Source organism: Bubalus bubalis, chromosome 12 (genome assembly GCF_019923935.1).
Source record: "Bubalus bubalis isolate 160015118507 breed Murrah chromosome 12, NDDB_SH_1, whole genome shotgun sequence".
In the NCBI taxonomy this organism is placed as follows: Eukaryota; Metazoa; Chordata; class Mammalia; order Artiodactyla; family Bovidae; genus Bubalus; species Bubalus bubalis.
In genome coordinates, this window is record NC_059168.1 from 97,884,414 (window position 1) to 97,907,693 (window position 23,280).

Genomic DNA, 23,280 nt, shown 5'->3' on the forward strand with positions numbered 1-23,280 from the left:
AGCCTGTAAGGCTCTGGGGACAGATGGTGGGAGTGGGTGACACAGATGAGTGCTCAGGAAAAGGCAGGGCCTGGAGATGGGGATTCTGAACATCCCCTGCCCAGAGTAGAAACTGATCCCCCAGAAAGGCAGGGAGTTCCAGGGTGAGCTGACATTTGGGCCTTCTCAGGTTCCTACACTTCTCCATGGCGTTCCCTAGTCTGCAGGGTCCTGGCCCCTCTCCTAAACCACACCACACCCTGGGGAGGGAAGAGTGCAAGTCATGGGGGAGATTCCTCCTTGACAAAGAGCATGCAGTTGAGAAGTTGCCCCAGTATCACAGCTGCAGCAAGAGGGACGGGGGGCAAAGAAGGGGAGAGGGCTGCGGGGGAAGGAACCGGGTCCCAAGACTCTGCCTGCCACTGTGTGGCCTTGAGCCAGTCAGTTTCCCTCTCTGGGCCATAAATAGGGGGTGGGAGACTGGGCTTGCTTTTCCAACCATAATCAACCGTTAGGGAGAATCTGGCGGACGAACTGGGTCATCCCAGTCACCTGAAGTTAGGGAACCCTAGGGTCCCTGTGCCCTCTTCCTCACCTTCGACCCGGGGGTCCCTAGCTCCCAAAGGGAGTGGGTGCTGGGGCGCGAATGCAGCATCCCTGCGCCCGGGAGCATTGCTATTGGCCAGAGATGATCTCACCGCCTCCCGGCCTGCGAGCGCCTGATTGGCGGGTGCAGGGATGCTGCGCTCAGCCGCCGGCAGGGCAGTCATTCAGGCGGGCTCGAAGCGTGCGTGTATATATGTGTGTATGTGTGTGTGTGTGTGTGTGTGTGAGAGAGAGAGAGAGAGAGAGAGAGAGAGCCTGGGGGAGCGCAGAAGTGATGCGCCCAGCGTCTCCCACGGGGCTTGAGAGGCGAAAGCGCGGAGACCCCGGGTCAAGGTCTTAACCCCTTCGCAACAGCCAGTGCCCAGCCAGACCCGTCTAGCTCCCTTCAGTCAGGCAACCCTAGGCAAAGCCATCCCCAGATGATGCTCCGCAGAGAGGCGGGGTCCGGGTCCTCCCCTCCACCCCCTTCCGTTTAACCCTTTCACTGCTACGGCGCCGTCCCGCACTGCCCGGCCAGCTGGGCTAGGAGCCCCGCGCCCCAAGCATGCCCGAGCCCACCTAGAGGGCAGGAGAGTCGCGGGCGCTCCGGCCGCAGCCGCGGCAGCATCCCCTCAGCTTCCCATCCCTCTCTCAGCCTTTGGACCCCGGCCCAGCGCCCCCCGGTACAATGCGGGAGTCAGTCTGCCCGGGTCAGATGCAGGGGCCGGAGTGCTCGCAGGATAACCGGCAGGACGCCGGAGACCCCATCTCCTGGTACCCAGTGCCCCAGCTCAGCTCCTCCCTGCGGAGGAGGCAGAAACAACCGGAACGGCAGCCTCCGCAGCCCCAAGTCTCGGGAGGGGCGGCTGGACCCTCACCCTGCGGAGCGTCTGGGCGCCCAAAGGTGAGGCTGGGGCGACCCCGCCCCCTCCCGCAGCCCGCTGCCCCCAGCCCCTGCCCCGCCGGACCCTGCGCGGCGCCGCAGGCTGAGGTTCCCCTGGCTGCCCGGGCGAGCGCCCGGGGTCCCAGCTCGGAGCGCCTGGCGGGGGCCGAGCCGCCCCCTCACCTGCACCTGCACGAAGGAGCCGCGGTAGAAGCAGCAGGCGGCGGCCGACAGGGCGCTCCACAGGCTGCACCGCTCGGTCATGGTGGGGCCGGGCGACCGGGGCCGGGACGGTGCAGGGGGCGGCGGCCGGCGGGGCAGGGGCGCGGGACCGACCGGGCTGGGCACCGGCTGCGCGTGCCTCTCGGCGGCGCGATTACCTCATCGCCTTGTCGGGGGAGGAGCAGGGAGGCGGGGCGGGGAGACCCCACCCTCCAGCCAGCCCCGGGAGGGGAGGGGGCCATTGTTCCTCCCTCCTCCCGCCCCCGACTCCCCGCCCCCTCGCCCCCCAGTCCCCCGCCCTCCAGCCCCGGCAGCCCGGAGTCTGGGGATGCGGAGCTGAGGACCTACCAAGGGGGGCGTCAAGAGGGCAGAAGGATGGCGTGGGCTGGGAAAAGGCGTGGGGTGGGGGCGGGGGGGGGCGGTGGTCCTGTCTCCCCCACTCACCTCTCCCCTTACTGACCCGGAGAGGGCAGAGATTTTGAATTAAACCATGTCTAAAGCTGGAAAAATCCCTGTAGACATTTAACCAAATCCTTTGTGGCCTAAGGAAATCTCCCCGAGTCCAGGATTTCTCATCTCTGACTTGGAATCATACACTCTTCTGGGAAATGCGGGATGTCATTGACAGACTGGGGGTGGGGAAGAAAACTCAGTAAGGCTCTGGGGTTTGGGAATCAGCCTGGCTTCAACTAGCGGTGCCCCACCTCCACCCAACCAGTCCCTTCTCTTGCAGCCCAGACTTACTCATCTGGAAAACATACCTGTGCCGATCTCACAGAACTCGGGTAAGCATTGGCTGAGCTGATGCATATAAGCTGCCAGACATGAAGCAAGTGCTCAAGAAATGCCTGCTATTTCAAGCTTAGTGTCTTAGAATCCGGACCTTTGGCTGTAGGCTCTTCAGTGCAAAGAGAGTCATCGCTGACTGCATCAGTCAGGCCTGGAGTTCAAATCTTGTGGCAGGCTGTGTGACCTTAGGTAGATGAGTTCACCTCTCTGTTCACCTCTCAGATGTTTGATTATTTTCTGTAAATACATCTGAAGCTCTGAGCATGGACATGAAATTTTATGGTCTTGGAACTTCAGAATCCTTGCCTTAGAATCAAAGTACTTGCATCATGATCTGAGAACCCTGGAGTTCTGGCAGCTGAGCATGTAAGGTGAGGAATGGACTTTGGGTAACTGACTATTGATTCCATTCTCTTCTGAGGCTTAAAGCTAAAACTAATATTCCTTTGAGTTCATTCTTTAGGAGACTGTTTAATTAGTTCTGGTGTGTGGGTATTCTTTCTTTTATGGCATTTTTAATTACATTTTTTCAGCCCCATAAACTAAAGGAAAAATACAAAGCTAGTAATCCTCACAGGGATCTCACTACCATCGGTGATGGGGATCTCATTACCTTGCAACTGGGATTTGTGAGGTGCTCAAATACATGCCTCTGTGGTCGACCACTGGCTTTGGGGCTGGTTCTCCCTGAGGCCTCTGTCCCACAGTGATGCCAGGGCTCTGGATGAGAAGCCAGGGCCCAAATCCTGGCAGCAGCTCCAGCTCAACTTGCTGCAGCCCTGGGCTGCATTTCCTGGGCTCACTCAGCTCACTTTCTGACCTCACCCACACTCTTACCTCTGCCTGGATCATTCCACCACCCATCTCTGCTTATCTTTATCTTCTTTCCAGCTTTCTCTTTGGAGAGAGGGTGTTGGTGCATATTCCTGGTCAATTGCAATGGCTTGGCTTCAATGCCTCCTCCTCCAGAAAGCCGTCCTTGATCTCCTCATTCCCAGCTCCTGAGCTGAAAGTCATCTCCTACCTCCACAGCCCCAATGGCTTCTTATCGAGCCTTCTGCTGATGTTAAGGGACAGCAATCTGAGCACTTCCCACAGTGCTCATTACTGATCACTTACACAGGGCTTTCCAGGCAATATTGTGGGTGATGGAAAGTCCCTGGGGTCAGGAACCAGACAAGATGCCCCCCTGAATGGGCGTGGATTCATTGAGCCCATAGAAACCCTGGGTTGGAGGTACCACTGTTACCCCATTTCACATAGGTGAACACTGAGGCTCAGAGAGGTGACACACACACACCCAAAGTCATGTGGCAAATAAGTAGAAGGTCTGACTCTAAAATTAGGGTGCGCTGGATGACAAAACACAAGCCCAGACCATTGAGTGGTTCTCCTTTGATCCCACATGGGCCAGGAGCCCTTGAAACACAGGGCCTGGTGCTCCTTGCCCCGTGCTCCATACTCAGAGAGAGGACCTAGCTCAGGGTGGTACTCCTGGATAAGGAAGGCCAAGAGCTCTGTCCATGGTCTTGGGAGCAAATAAACTTTGACAGCAATCCCAGTTCAGCCCTGCAGTAGCTGTGCAGCTGTGGGCAAGTCACTGCACTTCTCTGGGCCTCAAGTTTCCCATCCATACACGTGCACAAGAAGGCCCAATGATGAGGGGAGAAATCAAAGACCTCATTCATATAAATAGCTCAGAACTGACTCCCCTTCAGTGCCAGCAGCCAGCACAGGACTCTGCACACAGTAGGCACTCAAAATGTTCCGCCGTATTATGGTTGTTATCATTATTATTTCAAAACTGCATTTTCAACATTTCCTGTGCTCAGGGCAAGTTAAGTTTCTGATCAAGGCGACTGTGTTATCTGTGATGAAGAACTGAGTCATCCTTTCCTGCTCCCCCTTTCCAGTTCCAGCTCAGAGACCAAGTGGGATTAGAGCCCGTCTTCCCATGGGGGCACCCCTGGGGCCCTGTCCAGCTGGCGGCTGGATGGGGTCTGGTGGGAACAAACATTGGGAAGTCCTGAGGTTGGGGCCAGGAAAGAATGATGGCAGGCCTGGGAAGAAGTTGCTTGGAGCGAAAGCAGACCCCTTAGGCTGCCCTGACCCCTAGACCTTCTCCTTCTGAGAACAGTGGGTGAGGTCTGACTTCTAAAGAGGCCAGAAAAGGACTCTGCCCTTCCTGGAACTGGCTCTGGGCCCCCTCAGTGTCCCCTGCCCAGCCCCTCTTACCTTCACATAGTCCCCGCCAGCCTCCGGCTCTGCAGTGGCCCTGGAAGGAGAGAAGAGAGGTGAGTGGTTCCCAGCCCTGCCTGGATCCTCAGCTGCCAGCCTCTGCCCACCTGTCTGGTGCCAGCACTGAGCGCCTGCAGGACTGAGCACTACGGGTGATAGCACTGGGTGGAATTGGCAGGCTGGGCTACTTCTCCACTCTCCAGCCGTGTGACCCTGGGCAGGTCCCTTCACCTCTCTGAGCCTGTGTTTCATCGGGTTGTCTCGGGGCCTCTGGGAGCTGATGAATGTCACATGCTTAACATAGTGCCTGCTTGCTGTCTTGACTCACCTTTAGGACACTGTGGTCCCCCGATGTTCACTCCCCACCTCTTCCCTGACTCCGCGCGTTGGTGGCCCCAGGCTGGGCCTCAACCTCCTCCCCTCCAGCTCTACCCTCATCCCCTCATCAGAGGGACCCACCCAGCGGCACATCACCTTGTCTTTGCTGGTGACAACTGGCTGTGAAAGTGATTTCCCTCCCCTCAAGGGTGGCCTGGATGGAGCCTGGAGAGGTCAGAGGCCAGGGGTGGCTATTGTTCCCAAATAAACACTTATTTATTTGTTCCTCCCAAATAAATATCACCCTTCCTGATGAGGACCTCCATGAGCCACATCCCCAATCCTTGGCCTTAAATGCCCTCCCTTCTCTGATGCAGCCTGGACTTCCCCTTCAAAACAAGACTCAGAAACCCAACTGCCTCCTTAGCATCTCTTCTCAGATGTCTGAACTTGACTTTTGTATCCAAAGCAGGACTACAGATCCCCCACCCCACCCAATCCCCCATGCCCTTGCTCTCCACATCCGCTTCCCATCTCAGTAGATGTCAGGTTCATCCTTTGTGTTGCTTTGTTTGGCCAAAAACCCTGTGGTCCTCTGTGCTTCCTCTCTCACTCATAGTCCACACCCAATCCATCAGGAAATCCTGTGGGTCTCTTTCCAGGATAGGTCCTGACCACTTCTCTCTGTATGTCAACCCAGCCCCATCTGGGGCGCCTTCTCTGTCCTCCTGGAGCACACAGCAGACTTCTTGCCACCTGCCAGGTCTGCCCTCACAGCCCTCGGTCAGCCTCCCCTCCGCTGCCCTGGTGGCGCTCAGGTAAAAAGCTAGGCAGGCCACTGTGCACAAACACCTCCCACCCTGGGACTTTCCTGATGATCCAGTGGGAAAGACCCCAGAAGCCCAAGGCAGGGCTCCTGGGTTCGATTCCTGGCCAGGGAACTAGATCCCGCATGCTCTAACTAAAGACCCCACGTGATCCTGCATGCTGCAATAAAAAAAAATCTACCAAGATGGTGCTGCAACTAGCAACTAAGACCTGGTACAGCCAATTAAATAAGCATAAATTTATTTTTTTAATGCAATCTCATCTAATTTAAAATGAAGCAAAACCCAAACAACCCCCCAACCCTTCCATCTCTCAAGGAACGAAATCTAAACCCTACTCCATGGCCTGCAAACAGCCAGCCACATAATTTATCATCTAAACCAAGACTTCCCTTGTGAGAGTAAAGAGAAGCCATTTTTATGCCAGAAAAACAAGCATAAACAGGCTTATATTTGCCCCAGCCTACAAGGCCCTGTGGTGACCCAACTGCCCATCTCATGAATTCCCAACCCCAAATATGCCTGCTTTCCTCATTCTGCTCCAGGCCACTGGGCCTTTGCACTTGCTGTTTTTTTTTTTTGCCTGGAAAGCTCTTCTTTCAGATTATCACATAGCTTGCTCCTCCCCCTACTTTATTTAGGGCTTTGCTTAATGTCCCCAAGCCTTCCCTGACCACCGTGCCTAGAACTGTCCCTTGTCCTTTGCTCTCTGTCCTCAACCCTGTTTTATTTTCCTCAGTCTCTGCCCGAAACAATCACTTTCCATTTATTTGTTGACTCCAGGTACCTGCCATCTCCACCAGGGCACTGACTTTGTCTCGTTCACTGCTAAGCCGCCAGCACACAGCAGGAGCTTGAGAGTTGTTTCCTGCTGCTAGTGAGGACCCACAGTGGCTCAGTGGGTAAAAAATCTGCCTACAATGCAGAAGACCTGGGTTCAGTTCCTGGGTCGGGAAGATCTCCTGAAGGAGGGTGCAGCAACCCACTCCAGTATTCTTGCTTGGAGAATCCCAAGGACAGAAGAGCCTGGTGGGTTACAGTCCATAAGGTGGCAAAGAGTTGCATATGACCGAGCACGCATGCACTGGTGAGGACCTGCTGTATAGCACAGGGAGCTCAGCTCAGTGCTCTGCAATGATCTAGATGGGATGGGCGGGATGGGGGTGAGGGTGGGGGTGGGAGGGAGGTCCAAGAGGGAGGGGATATATGTATATACATAGCTGATTGACTTCATTGTACAGCAGAAACTAATACAAAAACATTGTAAAGCAACTATGCGTGCACGTGTACTCAGTAGCTTCAGTCGTGTCCAACTCTTTGCGACCCTGTGAACCATAGCCCACCAGGCTCCTTCTGCCCATGGGATTTTCCAAACAAGAATACTGCAGTGTGTTGCCATGCCCTCCTCCAGAGGATCTTCCCAACCCTGGAACTGAACCTTTATCTCCTGTGTCTCTTGCATTGCAGGCAGATTCTTTATTGCTGAGCCACCGGAGAAGCCCACATTTATTGCCTAAGAAATGTATGAAGAGTGTACCCTCAACCAGTATTTATCACTATTATTATTATTAATTCTGTCAGGCTGGACCCTGGTTCTCTGGCTGACACAAGCCTCAATATTCCCATCTGCAAACTAGGGAGAGAGGTCAAACTTCCCCAAATAGAGAAGCCCCAAATTTAAACTGAAATGTGATAAATCTAACAAAATAAGTTGCAAACCGAAAAAGCTGAGCTACAAACGAGACAAAATAAAAACTGTAGGTGAGGTGTGTTTCCAGGGTGCGATTTCACGTAGAGTTCCCCCTAGCTCCTGGGGCAGGGGCTCCTCTTTGGGATGCTGGCTAACAGTCCTCCCTGTTTTGACATTCTAGAGTCCCTGGGACTGTCCCTCCTTCCTGCAAAGTCCTTCCTGATCTCTAACTATCGTCCCTCAAGCTGCAACCCGGCCCCTGCAGGCTCCAAAAGCCATGTGAGTTCTCTCCGTCCAGCCAAGGTGGGGTGAGGTAAAGTAGGGACCCCTCCCCTTGCTCACCTCCCTGCTCTTCCTGGGTGAGGTGTCCTGTCCCAGCATTTCCGGCCATTCAGGCCCGGAAATCCTCCCACTGTTGGGAACAGACTGGCCAGGACACTGGGATTGCCCCAGCATTTCTTCCTGCTTCCTGTCCACTTCCCCTCAGGCGCTGGGCAGGAGCAGAGTCTTGGGGAGGGGGTACCCGCCCCAGGGATATCAGGTGGCCAGAGCCAGTTGGGTGCTCGGGTCAAGGCCCAGGCCCAGGAACTTGCCATGGCCCCTCCCTGCCCCTCTGCAACACTCCAGGATTTCTAAGACCTAAAGTGACCATGTCTGCTTACCACCCATGGCCATCATCTGCCCAGACTATGGCCACCACCTCGCCACTGCCTCCCTGCCTGCATCTGTGCCCCTGTGACTTGTTCTCACCCCAGCAGCCAGAGCAGTCCTGTTAAAATGAATCAGATCACACCTTTCCTCGGCTCCAACCCACTGGAGTGGCCCCTAGTTTCACTCAGAATAAGAGCTGAAGTCCTCATAATAGCCTCTGCACACTGGCTCCTCACCACCTCTCCCATCACTCTCCAACAACACTCCCCTCATTCATGCTACCCCAGCCAAGCTGAGCTTCTCACTGCCTTTTGTCCCGACCTCAGGGCCTTTGCACTTCCTGACTGCTCTGCTAGAATACTTTCCCTCCAGATATCCACTGAGCTCCTGCCCTTCCCTCCTTCAGGTCTTTACTAAAGCGTCCCCTTCTCAGTGAGGACTTCCCTGGCTGCCCACCTGGAAGTGAAGGGAGCCCACTCAAGGCTCCCCACCTCCCCGCCCTGCTTCATTGTTCTCTGTAGGGCTTCATCTGACTTGCCCTGTGCTGTCTCCTCTCATCAGAACATCAGCTCCACAGGGTAGGGGCTGGGCTCTGCCTGGAATGGTGCCAGGCACCCCATGAAGATGTTTTTGAATGAACGAATGTCACAGCAGTCCCTGCAGTCCTGAGGACAAGCTCTAGTTCTGGTTGGTGGGCCCTCTGTGACCAGGCCCCTGCCAGCCACCCCTCCACTCTTCCTCAGGGTCCTCCGGGCACTCCGACCTCAGCCTTCCTCCAAAGAGCGCTACTGCCTCCAGCCTCAGGACCTTTGCACATGATATACCTTCTGCCCAGAGGAATTCTCTCCCTTAGAGTCAGAGGAATTTCTACTCAGCCTGCAGATCTCAGTTTGCTTGGAGATTTCTAGAATGTTCTCCCTGCTTTTGTAATGACTAAATCCAGGAATCAAAGCTTCCATGTTTAAAAACTCAGCTCCATTAATTAATTCATTAATTAATTTCTTATTTTATGGATTTCAAAGGCATTTCCCCTCTAATATTAGTGGTGGAATCAATTAATAAATAATAGTGACAATTGAGCTAAATCAGTTCCATTAATCAGCTGCATCAATTATTTAAATAACCAACCCCTTTAATTGCCTGTATTAGCTGATTTGTTCTAATAACTGATACCACTTATTGCATACATTAGCTTAATTAATTGAATTAATGACCTGCAATTACAGTCCATTACCCTTTATTTCCCCAACGCAGGTTTCAGTCCTAGCTTTACCTTCAGGGTCTCCATCCTGGCCTGAGAGAAAGGGTGAGGCTCCCGCAGGGACTCTGGAGAAGAGGCTGCTGTCCTCTTCCACCTTGGCCCTTCCTTGCCACGGGTAGCCTTGCCCTGCAGAGCCATGGGGTCTTCCTGCCCTCTATCTGTCCCCCAGTTTGCTCCTGGGGCGTGGTCATATGGCCTTTAGTGGACACTTCCCAGCCTCTGCCTCCTGCTTCTCAGCTTCCCCCCGCCCTCCCCTCTGTGAGCTTCGACTTCCCCATCTGTGAAATGGGCATATTTTAAGTGTCTTCATAGAAGGGCTGCAAGCATCCCATGAGAAGAAAAGATACAAGGTTCCTTAACCCCTTAACCCCAGGGAGCCCCCTGAGGCTCCTCCCTCTGCCACCCCACCCTGACCCCAGAGAGCTCCCATCGTGCCTTTCTTGGGGGCTAGAGAGATTCTCTCCCTTCTTCACTCACCCAAGCAAAGCAACAGCCCTGCTCTGTGCTCCTTAGTCCTTCAAGGCTCTGAGCAGACAGAGCTGGGGGTGGAAACCCCCATCTCTTTGGGGACACCCAGCCGTGGGCCTTTGGGATTCCCTGTCAGGAAGGCCCTTGACGTTAGACCCTGCCCACCCCCTCTCCCGAACAAGGAGCCACCACTGTCCTGGAGACAGCCTTACTCCCCTCCCCCATCCTGTGCCCTCAGTCTTCTGGACAGGGGTGAACTCCCCAGCAGAGCTCAGGGAGGGTGCCAGACCTGTGGGGAGAGGCCAGAGCAGCGGCCACTCTTCCCAGGGCAGAGCTGGGGGGTCTGGGTCCCGGGAGTTGCTGAGACTCAACAGCTGCTGGCCAAGGGCAAAGGGGGAAAGCAAGTGCTGAGCGCTGACCGAGGGCCTGTGTGGAAGCCTCGCTTCACAGCAGGGCACGCGGCTACTCAGAGGAGACTCACGTTGGTTCTGCTTTTCTCCTTGCCCTAGGCAGGCTCTCCCAGAGATGGGGATGCCCCCGGATGGAGACAGGGAGACACTGGGGAGGGGAAAGAGACGAAAACCAATATTTTGACCAGACCAGGAGCCCCGAATTGACATCAGGAAGAGGACATGGAGTGGGCACGAGCAGAAAGAGGACACTGGGAGCTCGGGAGAGGGCACCGAGCTGGGGTGAAAGAGGCTGCGTGGCACTGGGCGAGTCGCCCTCGTCGGGCCCCAGTCTCCTCTCCTCTACACGGGTGTGCTGATAGCCCGCGCATCCCGTATACTGGCACTTCCTCGGGCCATGTCTAGGAAAAATGCTCTACTCTGTCTACTCTTAATAATGACCCTGTGAAACAGGTGCTGTTTTTGGAGAAGCAGATGGGGAAACTGAGGGTCAGAGAGGGGAGGGGGTCTCTCAATGTTATAAAGACAGTCAGCGGGCCTCTGAGCAGCTGGTGTATCCCACCCCCTGCACCCCTCCCCGTCCTTCCCAGCTTTCACACCCAGAGCGCCCAGCATTCTGTAAACAGGGTCCCCTGAGGGTTTGAGGGGATGTGGCTCCAGCTGGGGATGGGGGAACCGTCCATCTATCCCAAGCCAGCGCAATTCCCACAGCCCGAGGCGTCTGGGGGTCTCGAGGGCTGTGAGAAAGTCTCCACAGGAAATGAGAGCCAGGAGCAGCTGGGCCCCTTCGGAAGACAAGGACCAGCCGCCCAGAGCCCGAGGAGACTGAACAGGCTGGGCCCACCACAGCCCCCTCCCCTGGTGGGTAATCACTACCAGATGCCCGGCAACTGACGTCACTTTGCAGGGCCGAGAGGGTCGTGGGACTCGGGGGAGTGTTGGGAATTCTTGGACCAGAATCAACATTCCAAAAGGAAATGGGGGTGGGGGGGAGCATCTTGGCTTATTCTCAGTGCCCGGCACCAGGGCTGGGCGCGGGCAGCTCAGGGTACCCCTGGCTCTCCTATGGGGTGCTACCTTCTCCAAGTCTCAAGTTTCCTGCTGAACGGCCCTAAGAGTGAGAGCAGAGGGGCCTGGGTCTCTGGGAGGAAGGGAAGGATGCTCCGGTGAGACACCTCAGAAAAAAGTAAGACTCGGGCCAATCTTCGACAAAGGAGAGGTGCTTGTCAAACATAAGTCAGAGTGGGGCCGTCCTCTGCTCAAGGCCAGCGACGGCTGCCATCTCGTTCACAGTCAAAGCCAGGTCCTTGCCGGGCCTTCCAGGCCTTGCTTATCTGAACCCATTTCCTCTCTGGCCTCATTTCCACCCCTCCTCTCCCCAGCCCCCAGCTTGCTTTCTGCTGCTCTGCCAACACGCCAAGTATGCTCCCACCTCAGAGCCTTTGTAGTTACTGTTCCTTTGACCTAGTATACCCTTCCCTAGCCATCAAGAGGGTCTGTTCCCAGGATGCCTGAGACTAACATAATATTGTACATCGACTATATTTCAAGTAAAAAAAAAAGGGGGGGGGAGGGGGGTCTGTTCCCTCATCTCCTTTGCTCAAATATCGGTTTCTCACTGAGAATTTTTCCCTGCATAACTTTCAGCCACTACCCCAAGACCAGTTCCCCTACTTGATTTAAATCTTTCTCTCTAGTGCTTTTCTCTTCTAGCCAACCAGGTAACTCGTTATCTGGTTTATCGTCTGTCTCCCCCACCCTGGAATGGGGGCTCCATGAGAGTAGGGTTTTGTCTGCTATGCTCATGGCTCTCTCCCCAGAATCTATAGGGGTGTCTAGGGCATAGCTGCATCTCAGTAACTATTAAAGAATGAAGTTCCAGCTCCACTGTCTCATCTCGAGCAAGTTGTTAACCTCACAAAACCTTGATGTCTTCATCTGTAAAATGGGCTCCTGTTACCGCCTTTCCAGGGTTATGGGAAGCCATTTGAAGTAATGAGAGAGACAGCTCTGAGATTTTTATTTACAGCAGGTGATACATGGCCTAGTGGTTAAGAGTTTGGGCTTGGGAGCTGGTCAGGTTGGAATCAAACCTTGGTTCTGACAATTAATCTCTCTGTGACCCCAGGAAAGTCCCTTTTTCTCTCTGAATCTCAGTCTCCTCACTGGTAGAATGCAGCAAATAGAGGCTCCCACCTCACAGGGCCCATGTGGTAGAGGGGACCCACTGAGTATTCCAGGCAGGGCCGGCCTCTGGTGGGACCCTGGCCTGACCATTCCTGTGTGTGGGTGTGGATATGGTGTGGGGCTTTGGGGGACCTCCCTTCCCTCTCTAAGCAGCCGCTTCCTCCTCTACAGCATGAACTGAAGGGTTGAGTGTCAGGACTCTCTAGAGCCACTGTTTCCCTGCAGGCAGCTGAGGGGATGGGGGCTGGGGGCGGGCTGGGGGCAGGCTGGACGGCGCTCTCCTTTTTGGGAGCTAAAGGCCCTTCATTGCCTGTATCGTTGGCCCCTCCTCCCTCCTTCCTCTCATCTCCCATGATCTCAGCAGAGTACAGGGCACCAGGAAACTCCTGCAGCCTCACCTCTTCCCCTTCCTTCCTTCTGCTCCAGGTGCACCCTGCTTCCTAGGGGGTAGGGGAGGGACATGTCTCCCCCAGCTTCGGCTGAACAGCCACTGGGATGACCCCCTTGGGACACTCAGGAACGAGGCCCCTGGTCTTACTCAGTGGCAGTTCTCAAACGCCCTCATTCCCAAGCTGGACGGATCCTCAGAGACCATCCCAGACCCATCTTGGCTGCTGGAGAGATGGACGCCCAGAGCAGGGCAGGACAAGCCTGAGATCACACCTGCAAAGCAGCTCTCCTGTCTCTGGCATAGAGCTGAGCTTCACAGGCTCTTAGAAGAAATGTTCAACAGTTCCTCACCTTCTACTTGGCCTAAGGCAGGTGGGACACTGGGTCCCAGGGCACCAGGAAGAGGCTCAATCCGATCTGCTAATCCACCCTCCTCAGGACCCTGGGACATCCCAGGTGATCAGGGGCAGGAAGGGAGAGTCCCCCTATTTCCTCTGTCAGCTCTAAGCCAGGCCTGATACCCCAAGGCACTGCCAGGACTATCTCTGCCCACAGGGGAGGATGGCTGGCTCCTAGACCTGGCATTCTAAAGGTGTCTCAAGACCTGCTGAGGGGTCTGATCCGGGAAGGTGGAGTTAAACGCTAGTTCTGACTTTCATTAGTTGTGTCAAACTGGGCAAGTAAACCTGTTTTCTTACTTGTAAACTAGGGATAGTGATAGTGTCTCTCTCCTGGGAGTGTTGTGACCAGCAGATGCTCAGCCTGAAGCGGGGTCAGAGTTGCACCAAAAGAAAGTTTAAAAGTGCCAGATGCTAAACTCGCACCCAGGTTTGTCAGCTGCCCCAGGGGCACAGATTTCCCCCACAGCCAACTCCCGGTCCCAGACGGTGGCCCTCCTTGGTCCCAGCTCGGTCACTCACCCTCTGGATCCCAGTGCGGGGCACCTCCGGCCCACTGCAGTCATGGTTCCCTGCCGTCGCCGCCTGCAACCCGGGGACCTCCTGTTTCCAAGGCTCCCGCCTTTCTCAGGCTACGGAGCTGCGGAGCTCACAGCAGGACTCCAGGGGCGGAGCCTGGCCTGAGGCCACGCCTCTGACACGCCCCCTCCGCCCTCCCTCGGCGTTCTCCACAGTCTATTCCGCCCTCTGGGAAGGACGAGCCCCGCCCCGGGCACGCCCTTCGCCTCTCCTTGTCCGTCAGGGTCGGGGAGGGTGGGAAGGCCACGCCCCCAGCACGCGCCTCCGCCTCGCCCCGCCCCTCTCCAACGCCAGCTTCCCCAACAGTCCCCGAGCAGCATGGAAAGGCCACGCCTCCCAGACACGCCCCTGCGCCCCGCCAGCCCCGCTTCCGCAAACCTCAGGCTTTGGATTACCTCACAACGCTCCCCGACCCGCACCGGACCCCTACATACAATCCTTGTTGCACGCCCGAATGAGGCCGAATTTAAGAGATGGCAAGAGAAGGCAGCCTGGAGTAGGTAAAGATGGTGAGAAAGCATTCGTTCTTTAAATCATAAATGTAGGCACTTCCCATTTATTGCGTTGTTTGTTGTGTGCCAGGCACTGTGCTAAGATTTTTACGGGTACGTTATTCTTGAATTCTCACCACAGCCCTACAAGATAGGTGGTATCGTTGTGCGCATTTGTCAGATGAGAAAAGCGAGGCTCCGAGAAGGGAACAGACTTGTCCAAGGTCAGTAAGAGGCAGTCTGGTCTGGATTCACTCTGCAGCTCTACAAGGTCCTCCTCCTTCCCACAGAAGGACCAATTATCCCAGCACACAGAAGCTGTGCTTGGTGTCTCAGGGCAAAATCACTCAAGAGAGGTTCCAAAACAAACCCTAGAGTTTAATTTTGCTCAGATTTTCTTTTTCCCTCTTTATTTCAGTAAGTACATCTATAATAACCAGTGTGGTTTAGACAAAGTCTCTGAGAGTTGGAAAGACAGGGATGTCTTTGGTTAGGGCTGAGGGGTCTCCCAAGGGCTGTAGGGCTTAGAATGTGGTGGGTACCATGTGATGGATGAGTGTGCAGCCACTAAAGACAGGCAGATTCCTGCTCAAATCCCACCCCTGCAACCTTGGCTGAGTCTCAGGTAAGATGGGGGCAGGACAGGTTATAGTATTGATATAATCTTTTACAGAATTTTCAGGGAGTAACATTTGTTTTGACACCTAGTAAAACAGGTACTTACTAATTGAGGGCTATGGTCACATCACTATTTGTATTTTTGCATCAATTCAACACATCCTGTACCCAAGTTAGGTAGCAAATGCTTTACCAGACCTAGGGGAGCAATGTTGTCCAGCAGAATTAAAGGCGGAGACTCAGAGGTGGGGGCCCAGGGCAGGGATCCAGAAGTTGGGCTGGGCCCAGTGCTGAGGGCTCATGCAGGAGACTGCCTAGGGCGCTGGAGTCAGGTGGGTCTTAGGTCAAGTCCTAATTTCGTCATTTGCTAGATGTGCAATCTGACAGGGGCAGATGGCATTTCTTCTCTGAATCTCAGTTCCCTCATCTGTGGTATGGAAATAACAGTATCCTCTCCCTGGATTTTTTTTTTTTTTTCTGAGAATTAATTACATGTGAAGGGCTAAGTACAGTGCCTGGTCTATAGTAGTGAAAAGTGAAGTGAAAGTCTTAGTTGCGAGTTGTGTCTGACTCTTTGTGACTCCATGGACTATATATAGCCCACCAGGCTCCTCTGTCCATGAGATTCTCCAGTCAAGAATACTGGAGTGGGTTGCCATTCCCTTCTCCAGAGGATCTTCCCAACCCAGAGATCGAACCTGAGTCTCCTGCATTGCAGGCAGATTCTTTACCATCTGAGCCACTAGGGAAGCCTGGTTTATAGTAAGCACTTAGTTAATGTGTAGGGGTGTGTGTGCGTGTGTGTATTTTGTTTTCTTTCTACAGATGTGTGTGTTGGGCGGTCCTCTCCAGACTCTGTTGACAGGAGGCTGGAGATGCCATCCCCGCAGGTTCTGCCCTCACCCTCCCCTGATGGGCACCTACCTTTCTGAGGGCACATTCTTGGGGTCTTGCTCCTCTTCTGTGTCTGGCCTGGCATCCTCAGGTTTTCTCGTGGGGTCCACTTCCACTGCTGAAGGGTTGGGTCCCACTGTTGGGGTGTCCTCCCTGGAGGCAATGGTCCCTGGCACCACCTTCTCAGCTGCCTCCAAGCCTGGAGGGTCAGGCAGGCTTCGGGGTACCACCTGGGGCTCAGGGCCAACTTCCTGGGCCTTCTGGGTGGCCTGTTTGCCCTGAGCCTTCTTGATGCTGGGGCGAGGCATGGTGCCCATGTGGCTGTACATGTCGCTGGAGCGGGCATAGGCCGGGGGGCTCTTGGGGACTGTCACCATGTCATCCTGTGTGGCATCGAAGGTGTCAGCCTCCACCTGGGGCCGGATACTGTTGGGGGCCAAAGATCGTCTCAGAGTAAAGGACCGCGGAAGGTTGGAGAGACTCCCAAACCCCTTGAACTTGAAGAACTCTGGAAGGGGGGAGGGGAGGAAAAGGAGTTAATGACATTGCCAGCAGTAATAATAAAAGCAATGAAACATTTGTGCAGTTCCACTCACTGAGGGTTCATGGAGGGTTGGGAGCTTCACTGACACCCCCTCTAGGAGTTACGGTATAATATGGCACCACTGGGATCCCATAGCCTTTGAATTCCACATCCTAGCTTTGTGACCTTAGGCAAGTCATTTGACCTCTCTGAGCCCCATTCATCCACATCAGTAGGATAGAGACTATAGTATTCATCCCCCATGGTGGGGGCAGGGGCAACCTCTGGGCTGTGGACCAGTACCTCCTGGCAGATCAGCAACAGCATTAGACTAGAAATAAAGTGCACAATAAGTCTAATGCACCTGAATCATCCCCAAACCATCCCCCCCACCATCCCCAGATGGTGGAAATACTGTCTTCCACGAAATTGGTCCCTGGTGCCAAAAAGGTTGGGGACCACTGCCCTCTGAGCAATGGAAGAATTGAAGAAAGCCATGAACTCAGCATGTAAATAACATGCTTCATAGCCGTCAGAAGTAATGAAGAAAGATGGTGATGACAATGCCTTTGCATTTGTCAAACATGCCACCTTCATTAATCACTTCCCTGAATTCTCAGCACAACTCCATGGCACAAGTTTAATCCCCCATTTTCCAGATGAAGAAACTGAAGTTCAGAGCGGTGATATGACCTGCCCAAAGTCATATAGCTGAGAGCACATGTGTGTGTGTGTGTGTGTGTGAGACGTGCGTGTCAGGGTCGGGGCAGGGGTCGTGGTGTGGGTGTTTGAACGAGGCTCTGAGGTGCCCCTGAGGTGCGGATGAAATGAGAAGGGGGCTGTCGGGTTCCTGAGGGTCCCACTCCCCGCAGTTCTCTCCTTCCTGTCAGCTGAGCCCTGGTGAGGACTCAGGCGGCAGTGCTCGGGTGATACCATCTCCGCGTTTCCGCAGGGGTGCGCCTGAGCGCCCTCCTGCCTGCTCCCAGCTGTGGGACTGCCCCTCCTCCTAGCCACCGCCGTCTGCCGGACTTCACTACGGCCCCTCCATAAGCAAAAACGAAAACACCCTGGCATTTCCCACTTCCTTGGCATCCTCCACCTCCTCAGATGCTCACGACCATGGTGGAACATAGGTGGGATGGCCCCATTTGACGGAGAGGAAACTGAGGCCCAGAGAGGGGAAGGAATTTGCCCAGGGTCAAAAAGCCAAGCGGAGCCTGGCCGAGGGCCCGCGGCGCTGGAGTGCTGGGGTCAGTGCTCTGGGGCTTTCCTCCCAGGCCTGCCCACCCCCCACCCCACCCTCAGTTATAGCCTCTGCCTCCTGACAAGCGCCATCAGCAGATGCTGAGGCTCTGCTCTTAGAAAGCTATGCCAACGAGCGAATCGCCTCCTTTCTCCGTACCACTTGTTTTGTCTCCTGGGCACCGGGGGTCTGGAGGAAGCAGTAGTGGGGCAGGGAGGGAAACTGAAGTCCAGGGTCCAGGGACTTGAGACTGAGCCCTGCTCTGTAGCCCTGTATGACCTCAGGCAAGTCTCTGGGTCTTTTGTCTGTGGAATACAGTCATAATCTTTGCCCTGTGCACTCCCCTCATGTGCTGTCAGGTCCAAAGAATCAGAGGGGGCCTTCCCTGTGGTCCGGTGGCTAAGACTCTGTGCTCTCAATACAGGGGGCCTGGGATTTGATCCCTGGTCAGCGAACTAAATCCCACATGCTGTAACTAAAAAGATCTTGCATGCCACAATGAAGATTGAAGATCCCGAGTGCCGTAACTAAGACCCAGCACAACTAAATCCGTATCTAAATCTTAAAAAAAAAAAGAATCAGAGGGAGCTGAAGTTTGCTGGGACCAGGAAGGAATCAGCAACCTGGGAAAGAAGAGTGATGGGTGGGTGTGGCCCCTCATTTAGATGCTCTGGGTCCCAGCGTCACTGCTGGTGGGGTCATGGGACATTAACCCATGGCACGCACCCCTCCCCCCGCCCCAGCCCCAGCAACTCCCAACCTGAGACCTCCGTGTGAACCAGCACAGAGGCAGGCAATGGAATGCGTGGAGGTCTTCCTTGGCACAGCCCAGAGGTCACAGGGAACCAGAGGACACACAAACGAATGGAGAGACTGACAGTTGGGTGGGGAGAGACAGAGGAATAGCGACAGACAGACAGACCAGACAGAAACAGAGATGGAGAGCCAAATCAGCTGGAGAGAGAGAGAGCAGGCCAGAAGGATGGAGAGACGGCACCATGGGAACTCTCAGAGTCCTCCAGAGAGAGCCAGAGATGGACAGAAAGAGAAACAGAAACGAGATAGAGTGGGAAGAAGCGGATGCAGAGAGGCTGAGACGGACGGACAGACAGAGGGATGAAGGACGGTGCAAACGGCACCCCACACTCACTGAACTTCTTGCTGGCCTTCTTGGTCCCCTCCGTCATCTTGGCAAGCCGTGCAGAGCCCCTGGCCGAAAGGCGGGTGGCCACTCGAAGCTCTGGACATCAGTGCTGGGATGCCTCCCTCACCTCCCCTTCCCCTTTCTCGCGCCCTCTCGCTAGCTTCCTCTGTGTATTTTTAAACCAGTGAAACTCTCACAGCCCCACCCTCCCCATCCTCTCCGCAGGGGGGCGGAGGCAGGGCGCCCCCCTCCAAGTCCCAGCCCCTGTGGGCCTCCTCCTTGGCCTTGGCAGCGGGGGGAGGCAGGGGGCAGACCACAAGCGCGTGAGATCTGGAAGGTCTGGGAAAGAAACCGCAGGCTCTGGGAACAGAGCCTACTGGGCTGGGGGCCTCCAGGGACCTCACAACTGCTGTCGGGGGGTCTGGCCAGCGGGCTGGGAGGGTGCAGGGAGTCAGGCCTGCGGGCAGAGGGGTTTATTCTAAGCCTCAGTGCCTGGAGATGTACTGGCAGTGGTGGCGAGGGGAGTGCCATGGTTTGGCCCGTGGGCCCTGAGGCCACCCAAATTCAACTCTTGGCTGCCCCCCTCTGTCACTGTGTGATCCTGGACAAGTCCCTCCCCGAGCATTAGTTTTGTCTCTGTGAGTGAGGGGTATTTGCAATGCCCACCTCACAGGGTCCAGCGCTTGGTGCAAAGCCTGGCACAGAATCAGTGCCCTCAAGGCATGGTCACTCCTTTTCAAGCTGGCAGGGACATGGTGATAATTTAGTCCACCACCCCACTGTACAAGGATAGGATAGGAAAACCGAGACACAGGCAGGCAGAAGGCCCCCAGGTCACACAGCGGGTCGGTAGCACAGACTGACAACCTGCCCTCTCAGGCCCCTAACCCACAGCCTGGTGTTTTTCTACCCTGCAACCCCGTGTGTGTGTGTGTGTGCATGCACGCTCACATGGGCAGGACAGAGATGAGGAAATGAAACCTCCCCTACACAGGTTGTTCCTGCCACCTGCAGAAGCTTCCAGCAACTGCTGGGGGGTACCTGAAAGACCAGGGGCTTCAGATCCCGGCTCTGAGTGCGGAGTTACTCCTGCCTCTAAAGACTCAGTTACCTAACTTCTAGACTAGGCACGAGCGTAAGGTACACAGTCAACCCATGGAGGCTCTCGCATGATCGAACATTATTATCCTGGCCCCAGGACTGGCCCACTGAGGTGTGAAAGGGGAAGTTCAAGGTCAGGTGGGGCCCCTTGTACATCCTCCATAAAAATAATGACTACTAATGACTAACGTTTTCTGGTCACCTAGTACGGGCCAGCCAAAGGGCTCAGTTCTTTTGCCCTAAGGAGGAAAATACTGTTTTTCTTGTCCTCATTCTACAGATGGTGGAAACTGAGGCCCTGCCCCAAAATCAAGTGACCTGGAATTGGGACATGCCTGTCCAGTCATGGAGTCTGAGGTCCTAACTTGCACACTCAGAGCTCCTGCCACCTTCTGGCAGCTGGATGATAGACCTTGGTGGGAGAAGGGCCTGCCAAACTTTGTCGATGGGACAAGGGGGAACCTGAGGCCCTGGAAGGGAAAGGGACACAGCCCATGAAATGGAGGCAGCACACAGGCCTGGATGGGACAAAGTTCAAATGAAAGGATGGGGCTTCTGGACCATGGACTTGGGAGGAAAAGGGGGTACAACTCCAGGTCCCTCTCTTGAGCATCAACCATGATCCAGGCATGGATCTGGAAGCCCACACAGATCGTCACAGATCTGTGAGGTGATCCTGGCACTGTCCCATTTCACAGATGAGAGAACTGAGGCTAACGAGGAGCAGAGGCTGGACAGATACCCAGGTGTTTTAACTCCTTCCCGTCTTTGGTTGTTGTCAGAAGAAGGACAGGGGCTGGTAGCCTCATGATAGCTAGAGGGGTCTTCCTGGTGAAAGCTGGAGGGTGGATCCCCCAGCTTCTCTCTCAGGAGGCAGTTGGAGGGATTTGGGCTCACTGCTGAAGTGGTGGCATCAGCCAGTACTGGCTTCCTGGCCAGACCCACTCCCAACTTGCTGTGTGACCCTCCATGAGAGACTTTACCTCTTTGAGTCTCAGTTTCCTCATCTGTGAAATGGGGTCACAGTAATCCCCCCTCTCCCCCTCTTCCTGGAGTTGTTGGGAAGACAAAAAGAGCAAATGATGGCCTGGGCCAGTACACCCTGGAACTTCTTGCTGAAGGATGGAGGTGGTTCAGGCCAGGGCAGACTGGCTCAGATCAGGAAAACCCTGGGGCAGGCACACTGGGTGACACTCGGGAGTCCCAGCCACAGCCAGGGCGAGGCTGTGCTGCCGTGGTGGAGGGGCCTTGCCTGCACCAGGCTAGCCCTGCCGTTGGCCCAGGCGCCAGGGTAGTTGCCGCATCCCTGAGAGAATGAATGGGGCTCAGTGTGACTGCTCAGTGTGGCGGCTCTGCTGAGCTCAGAGCCCTCTTTGTGCCGCCTCAAGTGGCCGTTGGGAGTGCGGCTGGGGACCTGCTGGCCGGTGGCTGTCCCCAGGCCCTCCTCAGCCGGCGCTGGAGGCCAGCCCAACCCCACTCCACAGCTCTGAACACACGAGCGCTTTCCAGCCTCAGGCCTTTGCTTGGGCTAGACCACACTCGGAATGCACGCACCCCTCCACCGGCTCATCTTTCTCTCCACTGAGTCCCTGTGGTCTAGACTGAGCCACAGTGCCCCAGGAACCCTGCTCTGATTTCTAGCCCCTCCGTCCTCCCCTCCCCAATCTATGACAGAGGTGTCAGCAATCTGGCCAAGGACGATTAGAGACTGGAGCCTTTCAATGTCATAGTCACTCTACCCAGGCATACCTGAGTTCAGACGGCCACCTGCCTGATCTCAAGCAAGTCACGTCACCTCTCTGAGCTTCACTGTTCCCATCAATAAAATGGGACAAACTCAACATCTCTCGCACTATCCTGCGGCCATGAAATAAGATGTCTACACTGAGAATACTATCTGTATTACATTCACTTGTGTCGTCATTTAAAAAATATTTTTATTTATTTACTTGGCTACCCTGGGTCTTGGTTGCAACACATGGGATCTTTAGATCCTGTAGAAGGGATTTTTTTAAGTTGTGGCATTCAGAATCTTCTAGTTGAGGCATACAAACTCTTAGTTTGGCATATGGGATCTAGTTCCCTGATCAGGGATCGAACCCAGGCCCCCTGCATTGGGAGCTGAGTCTTAGCCACTGGACCACCAGGGAAGTCCCTCACTTGTGTCTTTATATGCATGTTCTGAACAGACCTCATGCACCATCAGAGGCACTGGCCTCAAGCTTCCACACTGGCCACAGGCCTGCTCCAACTGTAGGACTCAGTAGATATCTTTTCACAGCTTCCTCAGTTGTCTTCTATGGGGGGCCAAAGAGACCTGGCTTTGAATCCCAGCTCCATAGCTCCCTGGCTGCGTGGCCTTGGGCAGGCCACTTTTACCACTCTGAAACTGTTTCCTCTTCTGTAACTTGAGTCCCCTAACAGCAGCTTTCTAAGACGGGTGCTGTAAAGTTCCAGAGGTCTGACATACATCATGGGGCCAGGCGTGCAGTCAGTACCTAGCTGGTGTGGGCAGAAGGTCCATGGAATTGCAGGGCCGTGGACATCACCCAGCCATTCTCTATTCTATGTCCCCCTATCCAGTGACCCATTGTCTCCCCAGGAAGACCAGCAACAAGAGCACACCCCCCCAGGAGCCCTTCTTCTTCCCTCCATATGCCCCGCACCCTGCTCCTGGTCAGGGGAAGAAAACAGAAGGTCCAGGTCAAACAGCTGGCCAGGCGCTCCCTTTCCTACTCTGTGCCTCAGTTTCCCTAACTGCTAAATGGCAGCAGGACCAGAGGCTCTCTCAGAGCCTGCTCAGTCAGTCAGCAAACATTTCCTGAGTACTGGCCACAGGCCTGGCCTTGCCAGCCTAACCGGTCCATGGAAACAGGAAACATTTCCCTCCAGCCAGCGAAGAAGTCAGAATCGGTGAGAAGTTGTTTCTGGCTAGGATCTAATTTCTTCTCACTTTGACTGGGCAGCCTTCTGAAGGGCTCTGACTGCTCCTGCCTGCCGTCATCCCGCAGGGAGGGCTGAGGGCCCGAGGCCCTGAGGGGAAGTGACTGGCAATGTCAGGGTTCAGGCCAGGGATGGGGGTGGTGGAGGTGATGACACCACCGGAACTTCTGCTGAGGCCTCTGCCCACAGGATGTAACTTAGGGAGGGCTTGTGAGAAACAAGCAGGGGCCCCAGCCTGAGAATCTGATGGTGGAAGCCAACCAAACCCACACAGACTTACCCCTCCCACCCAATGCGATTATCCCCTCCCACACCTCCCACTGGCATCTGGCCACCCAGCTGGCGATGCTGTGCCATGACAGTGCCCTTGCTCCACCCTCAGCCCAGGTGGGCGGAGTCCTGACATGGGTAACTGCTTGGGGTTGGCACCAGACTTTAGCTGGTGTTG

At 55.1% G+C, this 23,280-nt stretch overlaps 1 protein-coding gene across 11 annotated transcripts in view; it reads right to left on the reverse strand.

The window, feature by feature from the left end:
* Positions 1–18,959, reverse strand: part of SH2D3C (SH2 domain containing 3C) — a 33,137-nt gene extending 14,178 nt beyond the window's left edge. For 2 of the 11 annotated variants that reach the window (XM_006074482.4, XM_025261698.3), the window contains exons 1-3: positions 18,795–18,959; positions 15,909–16,386; positions 4,694–4,733 (exon numbers count right to left, since the gene is read on the reverse strand). In XM_006074482.4, the coding sequence (XP_006074544.1) occupies positions 4,694–4,733; positions 15,909–16,386; positions 18,795–18,831 (555 nt within the window). In that variant the 5' untranslated portion in view covers positions 18,832–18,959. The other 9 variants (XM_025261705.3, XM_025261701.3, XM_006074481.4 and 6 more) reach the window with 8 other exon arrangements.
* Between the last annotated feature and the right edge of the window lie 4,321 nt (positions 18,960–23,280).